We start from the raw sequence: 10,373 nt of genomic DNA, 5'->3' as shown, positions 1-10,373 counted from the left end.
AGTCTCCACTGCTGCAGGTGAATACCAGAGGCTGTAGAATGAATATCATCCTGTTAGCGAAATATGCCTTTACATTACATTGATTCATTGTGTATTAACAGAGTTAATGGTAGAGGAAGCAGCTCTGCAGGGGAAATCGATTCTTCCTGCTCTTCAGGATTTCTGCTTTTTAAACATTAATCCGCAACATCCTTCTTTGTTTAAAATACTAGTATTTACTTTTTTGGGGGAAATAAAACAAAAACATGTGTGGTGTTGGAATAAAGAAATGCATGAGAAACTGGTTAGAGGAATCAGAGTTTTTTTTTGCAGACTTAGAAATGCAGACTTAAGTAGCAGACAACCATATAAAGTAACGTTGGCTAAAAAGAGAGTGTAAACAGCAGGAGTAGGCCTATTTAAGATGTTACAGTGAGTAGTAGGCCTATTTAAGATGTTACAGTGAGTAGGCCTATTTAAGATGTTACAGTGAGTAGTAGGCCTATTTAAGATGCTACAGTGAGTAGGCCTATTTAAGATGTTACAGTGAGTAGTAGGCCTATTTAAGATGCTACAGTGAGTAGGCCTATTTAAGATGCTACAGTGAGTAGGCCTATTTAAGATGCTACAGTGAGTAGGCCTATTTAAGATGTTACAGTGAGTAGTAGGCCTATTTAAGATGCTAATGTTAAGATGCTATGTAAACATCATAAGTGGTCAGGAATGTAACCAACGACTATCGTCATTATTACAATCCAGTATACAAATCAGTATGTCTTGAAACCCCTCTACAGGTGTGTGCCACACATGTCAGTAAAACGTATGATTTATGGTAATATTAACTTATGGTAATATGATTAATTTGTTCCAAATGCGCATTAACATTGGCAGCCCTAATTATAATAATATAATAATAATAATAATAATAATAATACATTAGCGCTTAATAATAATAATAATAATAATAATCAATCAGCGCTTTTCTAGACACCCAAAGACGCTTTACAAACTGAAAAGATTGGGTAGTAATAATAAAAAGAAACAAAAAATAAATAAAAGAAAGTATAGGGGTCTAATACATTTTTAGAGTACTAAATCTAAATCTAAGTGTCTTTGTAGGACAATCTACTCTGTATACTGCAGTTACACCTAGAGTTCGGGCGGAGAAGCGGCGAGCAAGCAACGCCAGCGTCCTAATAAATACAGTGATAATGCCAGGACCTGTACAGTTTATCTACTGTAAATAAATTTAATTAATTTAAAAATACATCTCTTCCTTTCTATAGCATTATGTCTACCAATGGCCCCTGGCCCTAGCATAGATTACTTTTTCTTGTGTTGACTGATGGATAGATGATTCACTTAATTAGACAAATGTATTTATTGTAAGTCGCTCGGATAAAGGCATCTGCTAAATGCCAAAAATGTAAGTGTAAAGCAATATCTCTCACTGAGATATACTGTAAGTACAGGGTTGCACTTCTAATACAAAACAATGCGTATTACTTCACACAGAAAGATCTACTACTTCTAAAAACGTGCCCACTGAGAGAGAAGACAGTTATAATATACTCCATCTCTAATGCTAAGACTTATGCTCTAATGATAAGATTTAGAAACAAAGTTAGACAGATCTACTGGTTCAACTTGCGAACCTTCTAGAAGCGGTTTGCTTTTCCACAGGCTAGAGAGGCAGGTCATTACTATGTCTCCGCCTTCCCAGCGATGTCTAAGCAGTTCTTTGTTCTAGACCAGCCACGTGTTAGTGCCACACCGGAACCACTTTTCCTGGCCGAGAGCTGGTTCTTTTGGTGTCGAAAAGCGAATAACTGGTTGGATTAGGCACCAGCTCCGAACCTGCCCTCAAACTGCCTTGGTGGGAAGGGGAGAGTGCTGAAAAGCCCAGTTTCAGAACCATGGTCAGCACCACGCAGCTATCACTAACCTAGCAGAGCTCAGAGACAGCATTCATGGTTTCACTGGCCTTACAGCCCACAACAACATAACTACAAAGATAACCAAGCTAATAAATCAATCAATCAATCAATCACTCTCTCTCTCTCTCTCTCTCTCTCTCTCTCTCTCTCTCTCTCTCTCTCTCTCTCTCTCTCTCTCTCTCTCTCTCTCTCTCTCTCTCTCTTCTACCTGTCGTCATTCTGGAAGGTCTGGTCCCACAGCAGCAGGTCTCTGAAGCGGAAGCGAGGTGCCAGTGGCTGCACTTCTGTCTCCACCTCCTCCATCTTAAGGGTGGAGACGTCCAAGATGACCCCACTGCTGCTGCTGCTGCTGGTCAGGGGAGGCTCCAAAGAGGAACTGGGGGAGGGGGGGAATAGAAAGAGAAAGAGAGGTAGAGGGAGAGGCAGAGGGAGAAGAGGGGGAGAAGGAGAGAGAGAAGGGTAGGGAGAAGGAGAGGGAGAAGGAGAGAGAGAAAGAGAGGGAGAGGGAGAAGGAGAGAGAGAAGGAGAGGGAGAAGGAGAGGGAGAGGGAGAGGGAGAGGTTATGGTCGGTTATATGATCTGTGTTACATAACATCACAAAGATACTTCAACAATTAATGCTCACTGGTGCGATAGAAACGTATTAACACAGCTGAGTACTGGCTAGCAAACAAGGTACTCAGGAAGTCAATCAACATCAGGTTAGTAAAAAGGTGAGGCATGCCTGTAAAGTCAACACCCCAGTGTAGATGCAGGTTCACAATGCAGTTATGCTTATCATCTTTGTGTATTTACATTACATTGTGTAGAAAGTGTAATAAAACGCATGCTTGGAGGACGTACACATGCTTTTCAGAGGAAACGTCATGTTGCCATTCTATGATAAAATATCAGTTGATACAGTACTGTTACTGTTCAGATGCCAGACCAAACCATCCTCACATGAGATGAGCTCATCATGTATATTATGACGTATATGTATACGGGATATGCTGATGGTGTCGTTTGAAAACAGAACTGATTCACTGAGTCCTGAGTTTCCGTCAGGATCATTTCACATGTAGAAAGGCTCTTCACCACATGCCAATGCCTGGCTGGAGGTAGAAACAGCCCCTATCCACAGATCTACAGTATATACGCCCCCCCAATCCTAAAAGAAGTTACCCTATAGCAGTTGATAGGGGCAACTTCTACCTGAACCTCTATACTGGCCGATGTGGAACCACACCCCACATCCACGCCTAATCCAGTCATGTGTGGAGAAGTCCTTGACATTCCGCATGCGGAGAGAGAGCTGGTGGGAGGTTACCTGGCTTCATGGGAGCGGAGGGCGTGAGGTGTTGGGCCCGTGTCTGCCTCTTGGGAGGTTTGGGAGGAATCAGAAACCCCCAGGAGTAAATTAAGGGATAGGCTTGTAAACCAATCCTGTAACAACATCTACATTGACACAGTCTGGAATAAGACGTTCAATGGCAACAACAATCAGTTAGGTTAAGACAATATCGGTCATTTTAAACAAAGCTACTACGTTTATTGTTCTGTATATTTTTCTTTCTTATATTATCTTTCTTATTCAACCCTTTAACACATATTACATTTCCTTATATGGGACTTGGCACCTCCTTTCATTAGAATGTAGCATAACTATTCACAGGTCACATCATTAATGAGCTAATTCATATTATTCAACGCACGGCTGTCCCTTATCACCTCCTCATAAATGGCCGTGCTTATGAATTTCAAAACAGAGTTAATGTTGATGTCTAGCCTTATCTCCATTGAGGTGTTGATGAGAATGTCACACTGACTGCCTAAAGAGTATGTCCGTCACTATCTGTCAGCTGGCCCTCGAACAGTTCCTCATATGGACATACATTTATTCGGTGTGAAGTCTCTTTCATCCCGATGGCTGTTTTCAGTTTGGCTCAGATGAGTCAGTGTGCGTCTCTGCTTGTTGATTGCTTTTACTGGCAGCTCTTGACCAAGCACTGTCCTTGCTCATGAATAGATGCCTCAGTCCTTAGCATTGGGTGGGAGAGAGAGAGTAAAACAAAGAGAACCATGGGGGCTGTTTGTGTGTGTGTGTGTGTGTGTGTGTATGTGTGTGTGTGTGTTTGTGTGTTTGTGTGTGTGTACATACTGTACAGGAGGCTATTTTAAATGTTACTTGTGCTTCTGTTGATATCACTAAATAATGCATGATGATTCATTGCATTCATTGCAATGCATTGTGATTCCTGTGGAATAGAAAACAAGAATACTGCCAAGGAGGAGCAATAAATACAACAATGCACCACGCTCCCAGGAGATAAAAAGGTCATCCTAAACAGTCTCATCGGAGGCTAACGTCCAAGACTAGGAAGGGTTAGGTGCCCACTCTGTTAGGGGGAGTTTCTGTAGAGGTGCAGACATTATTCCTAATCCTTAGTAATTCATAAAATAAGTAAGTAGCCTTGAGAACCGATGATTCTCGAGCCTAATGGTCCATAGGGTGGGAGCCTATCTCCTGTTTCCTTAGCGTGAGGCAGCTTGGTGTACATGACGCTGATATGTCACAGGGTCTTACCCCCAATCCGACCCATGCTGAGTGCCAAGCAGGGAGGCATCGGGTAACATTTTTATAGTCTTTGGTATGACTCGGTCGGGGATTGAACTCACAACCTCCCAATCTCAGAACAGACACTCTAACCACAAGGCCACTGAGCTGGTCTCATAATTCATAACCTACACGATTTCCTATGAGTCTGGTTCCTCTCAAGGGTTCTTTCTCCCAGGAGGTTGTTCCTTGACTGGGCCCCATGTTTTTCTCTCCTCTGGAGATTTTCTTTGGCTTACTTTTTTATGGTTCGATGTTATTTAATATTGTATTTATTGTTTATATTTTTTATATTGATCTTGTTGTAAAAAGCCCTATACAAATACAGTTGATAGATTGATTTTTATTTGATTTTTATTTGTTTTATGCGTGTACTATGAGTATAAATCAGTGGATACAAAAAAAGAATCGACATGATTAGACATGTTGTGTGTTTTTGTTCACCTACTGTGTAGTGTGGGCAGATATCAATCAGATGGTGAATATTAAATAGGTTGTATATATTAATTTTGACTATACCTGGATGTGTGATCGTGCGCGGTCCCATCATCATAAACAAACGTTTGGTTAGTGTAACATTCGCTGCACATTTTGGCTGGAGCTCCGACGGAGCCGTCGGACAGGAGAGCTGTCCATTTAAAGTTGCCCTCCAGAGAGTCGTCTTCCCGGGTAAATTGCATCGGAGGCTGGGCTGAGCTGGAGGCGAACCCTGGAGAAGATTTCTGTTTCAAAAGTCCCCGATTAATTTCCTTTGCGCATCTACAGGTATCTGCTCCTGACAGATTCAACCCTCTTTAATGAGCGCACGGGTCAACCGCGACAGACTTAAATAGACTTAAATAATCAGTACTCCAAGTATTAGAAGATCATGATGCGTATTTATTTTCCTGATAGTGTTGCAGTTTGATATAAAATGTGCTAAATGTTTCTGTTTTATAGGCTACTACAGCAAATCAGAGAGCACCACCAATCCCGGACAAGATTAGGTTGTCTGACTGACACAGTCCCTGTGCTTGAGGTATCGATGATGAGGTATCATTATGACAGAGATGATGAATAATAATCAAGCGCTTCATTGCATAGGAGCATTAGCGCCATCTGCCGGAAGGATTTTGTACAGGCCGACTGAAGTCAAACAGAAAAGACAAGCAGGAAACCAGACATTCTAAGATTTAAACAAGACATTCTAAGTTTTAAACCAGACATTCTAAGGTTTAAACCAGACATTCTAAGATTCAAACCAGACATTCTAAGGTTTAAACCAGACATTCTAAGATTTAAACCAGACATTCTAAGGTTTAAACCAGACATTCTAAGGTTTAAACCAGACATTCTAAGAATCAAACCAGACATTCTAAGGTTTAAACCAGACATTCTAAGATTCAAACCAGACATTCTAAGGTTCAAACCAGACATTCTAAGGTTTAAACCAGACATTCTAAGATTCAAACCAGACATTCTAAGGTTTAAACCAGACATTCTAAGGTTTAAACCAGACATTCTAAGATTCAAACCAGACATTCTAAGGTTTAAACCAGACATTCTAAGATTCAAACCAGACATTATAAGGTTCAAACCAGACATTCTAAGGTTCAAACCAGACATTCTAAGGTTTAAACCAGACATTCTAAGATTTAAACCAGACATTCTAAGATTCAAACCAGACATTCTAAGATTTAAACCAGACATTCTAATGTTCAAACCAGACATTCTAAGGTTCAAACCAGACATTCTAAGGTTTAAACCAGACATTCTAAGGTTTAAACCAGACATTCTAAGATTCAAACCAGACATTCTAAGGTTTAAACCAGACATTCTAAGATTCAAACCAGACATTCTAAGGTTTAAACCAGACATTCTAAGATTTAAACCAGACATTCTAAGGTTTAAACCAGACATTCTAATGTTCAAACCAGACATTCTAAGGTTTAAACCAGACATTCTAAGATTTAAACCAGACATTCTAAGATTCAAACCAGACATTCTAAGATTTAAACCAGACATTCTAAGATTCAAACCAGACATTCTAAGATTTAAACCAGACATTCTAATGTTCAAACCAGACATTCTAAGGTTCAAACCAGACATTCTAAGGTTTAAACCAGACATTCTAAGGTTTAAACCAGACATTCTAAGGTTTAAACCAGACATTCTAAGATTCAAACCAGACATTCTAAGGTTTAAACCAGACATTCTAACATTTAAACCAGACATTCTAAGGTTTAAACCAGACATTCTAAGGTTTAAACCAGACATTCTAAGATTCAAACCAGACATTCTAAGGTTTAAACCAGACATTCTAAGATTCAAACCAGACATTCTAAGGTTCAAACCAGACATTCTAAGGTTTAAACCAGACATTCTAAGATTTAAACCAGACATTCTAAGGTTTAAACCAGACATTCTAAGGTTTAAACCAGACATTCTAAGATTCAAACCAGACATTCTAAGGTTTAAACCAGACATTCTAAGATTCAAACCAGACATTCTAAGGTTCAAACCAGACATTCTAAGGTTCAAACCAGACATTCTAAGGTTTAAGCCAGACATTCTAAGATTTAAACCAGACATTCTAAGATTCAAACCAGACATTCTAAGATTTAAACCAGACATTCTAAGGTTTAAACCAGACATTCGAAGATTCAAACCAGACATTCTAAGGTTCAAACCAGACATTCTAAGGTTTAAACCAGACATTCTAAGATTTAAACCAGACATTCTAAGGTTTAAACCAGACATTCTAAGGTTTAAACCAGACATTCTAAGATTCAAACCAGACATTCTAAGGTTTAAACCAGACATTCTAAGATTCAAACCAGACATTCTAAGGTTTAAACCAGACATTCTAAGATTTAAACCAGACATTCTAAGGTTTAAACCAGACATTCTAAGGTTTAAACCAGACATTCTAAGATTTAAACCAGACATTCTAAGGTTTAAACCAGACATTCTAAGGTTTAAACCAGACATTCTAAGGTTCAAACCAGACATTCTAAGGTTTTAACGAGACATTCTAAGGTTTAAACCAGACATTCTAAGATTTAAACCAGACATTCTAAGATTCAAACCAGACATTCTAAGATTTAAACCAGACATTCTAAGATTTAAACCAGACATTCTAATGTTCAAACCAGACATTCTAAGGTTCAAACCAGACATTCTAAGGTTTAAACTAGACATTCTAAGATTTAAACCAGACATTCTAAGGTTTAAACCAGACATTCTAAGGTTTAAACCAGACATTCTAAGGTTTAAACCAGACATTCTAAGATTCAAACCAGACATTCTAAGATTCAAACCAGACATTCTAAGGTTTAAATCAGACATTCTAAGATTTAAACCAGACATTCTAAGGTTTAAACTAGACATTCTAAGATTCAAACCAGACATTCTAAGGTTTAAACCAGACATTCTAAGATTCAAACCAGACATTCTAAGGTTCAAACCAGACATTCTAAGGTTTAAACCAGACATTCTAAGATTTAAACCAGACATTCTAAGGTTTAAACCAGACATTCTAAGGTTTAAACCAGACATTCTAAGATTCAAACCAGACATTCTAAGGTTTAAACCAGACATTTTAAGATTCAAACCAGACATTCTAAGGTTTAAACCAGACATTCTAAGATTTAAACCAGACATTCTAAGGTTTAAACCAGACATTCTAAGGTTCAAACCAGACATTCTAAGGTTTAAACCAGACATTCTAAGATTTAAACCAGACATTCTAAGATTCAAACCAGACATTCTAAGATTTAAACCAGACATTCTAAGATTCAAACTAGACATTCTAAGGTTTAAACCAGACATTCTAAGATTCAAACCAGACATTCTAAGATTTAAACCAGACATTCTAAGATTCAAACTAGACATTCTAAGGTTTAAACCAGACATTCTAAGATTTAAACCAGACATTCTAATGTTCAAACCAGACATTCTAAGGTTCAAACCAGACATTCTAAGGTTTAAACCAGACATTCTAAGGTTTAAACCAGACATTCTAAGATTTAAACCAGACATTCTAAGGTTTAAACCAGACATTCTAATGTTCAAATCAGACATTCTAAGGTTTAAACCAGACATTCTAAGATTCAAACCAGACATTCTAAGGTTCAAACCAGACATTCTAAGGTTTAAACCAGACATTCTAAGATTTAAACCAGACATTCTAAGGTTTAAACCAGACATTCTAAGGTTTAAACCAGACATTCTAAGATTCAAACCAGACATTCAAAGGTTTAAACCAGACATTCTAAGATTCAAACCAGACATTCTAAGGTTTAAACCAGACATTCTAAGATGTAAACCAGACATTCTACGGTTTAAACCAGACATTCTAAGATTTAAACCAGACATTCTAATGTTCAAACCAGACATTCTAAGGTTCAAACCAGACATTCTAAGGTTTAAACCAGACATTCTAAGGTTTAAACCAGACATTCTAATGTTCAAACCAGACATTCTAAGGTTCAAACCAGACATTCTAAGGTTTAAACCAGACATTCTAAGGTTTAAACCAGACATTCTAAGGTTTAAACCAGACATTCTAAGATTTAAACCAGACATTCTAAGGTTTAAACCAGACATTCTAAGGTTTAAACCAGACATTCTAAGATTCAAACCAGACATTCTAAGATTCAAACCAGACATTCTAAGGTTCAAACCAGACATTCTAAGATTTAAACCAGACATTCTAAGGTTTAAACCAGACATTCTAAGGTTTAAACCAGACATTCTCAGATTCAAACCAGACATTCTAAGGTTTAAACCAGACATTCTAAGATTCAAACCAGACATTCTAAGGTTCAAACCAGACATTCTAAGGTTTAAACCAGACATTCTAAGATTTAAACCAGACATTCTAAGGTTTAAACCAGACATTCTAAGGTTAAAACCAGACATTCTAAGATTCAAACCAGACATGCTAAGGTTTAAACCAGACATTCTAAGATTCAAACCAGACATTCTAAGGTTCAAACCAGACATTCTAAGGTTCAAACCAGACATTCTAAGGTTTAAACCAGACATTCTAAGATTTAAACCAGACATTCTAAGATTCAAACCAGACATTCTAAGATTTAAACCAGACATTCTAAGGTTTAAACCAGACATTCTAAGATTCAAACCAGACGTTCTAAGGTTCAAACCAGACATTCTAAGGTTCAAACCAGACATTCTAAGGTTTAAACCAGACATTCTAAGATTTAAACCAGACATTCTAAGGTTTAAACCAGACATTCTAAGGTTCAAACCAGACATTCTAAGGTTTAAACCAGACATTCTAAGATTCAAACCAGACATTCTAAGGTTCAAACCAGACATTCTAAGGTTTAAACCAGACATTCTAAGATTTAAACCAGACATTCTAAGGTTTAAACCAGACATTCTAAGGTTTAAACCAGACATTCTAAGATTCAAACCAGACATTCTAAAGTTTAAACCAGACATTCTAAGATTCAAACCAGACATTCTAAGGTTTAAACCAGACATTCTAAGGTTCAAACCAGACATTCTAAGGTTTAAACCAGACATTCTAAGATTCAAACCAGACATTCTAAGGTTCAAACCAGACATTCTAAGGTTTAAACCAGACATTCTAAGACTTAAACCAGACATTCTAAGGTTTAAACCAGACATTCTAAGGTTTAAACCAGACATTCTAAGATTCAAACCAGACATTCTAAGGTTCAAACCAGACATTCTAAGGTTTAAACCAGACATTCTAAGATTTAAACCAGACATTCTAAGGTTTAAACCAGACATTCTAAGGTTTAAACCAGACATTCTAAGATTCAAACCAGACATTCAAAGGTTTAAACCAGACATTCTAAGATTCAAACCAGACATTCTAAGGTTTAAAC

The 10,373-nt window shown here is 37.8% G+C and overlaps 1 protein-coding gene across 1 annotated transcript in view; it reads right to left on the bottom strand.

Moving 5' to 3' along the window:
* The window catches only part of kcnt1a (potassium sodium-activated channel subfamily T member 1a), a gene marked incomplete at both ends in the record, with an annotated part of 37,582 nt that extends 32,390 nt beyond the window's left edge, over positions 1–5,192 (bottom strand). Inside the window, 2 exon segments of the mRNA XM_080529371.1 lie at positions 2,125–2,292; positions 5,032–5,192. Of these exon segments, the coding sequence (XP_080385497.1) occupies positions 2,125–2,292; positions 5,032–5,192 (329 nt within the window).
* Positions 5,193–10,373: the final 5,181 nt, after the last annotated feature.

Source organism: Nansenia antarctica (assembly GCF_963989245.1).
Source record: "Nansenia antarctica genome assembly, chromosome: 4".
In the NCBI taxonomy this organism is placed as follows: domain Eukaryota; kingdom Metazoa; phylum Chordata; class Actinopteri; order Argentiniformes; family Microstomatidae; genus Nansenia; species Nansenia antarctica.
Note: the sequence above shows the minus strand (reverse complement) of the source record. Positions and strands in the feature narration are given on the sequence as shown.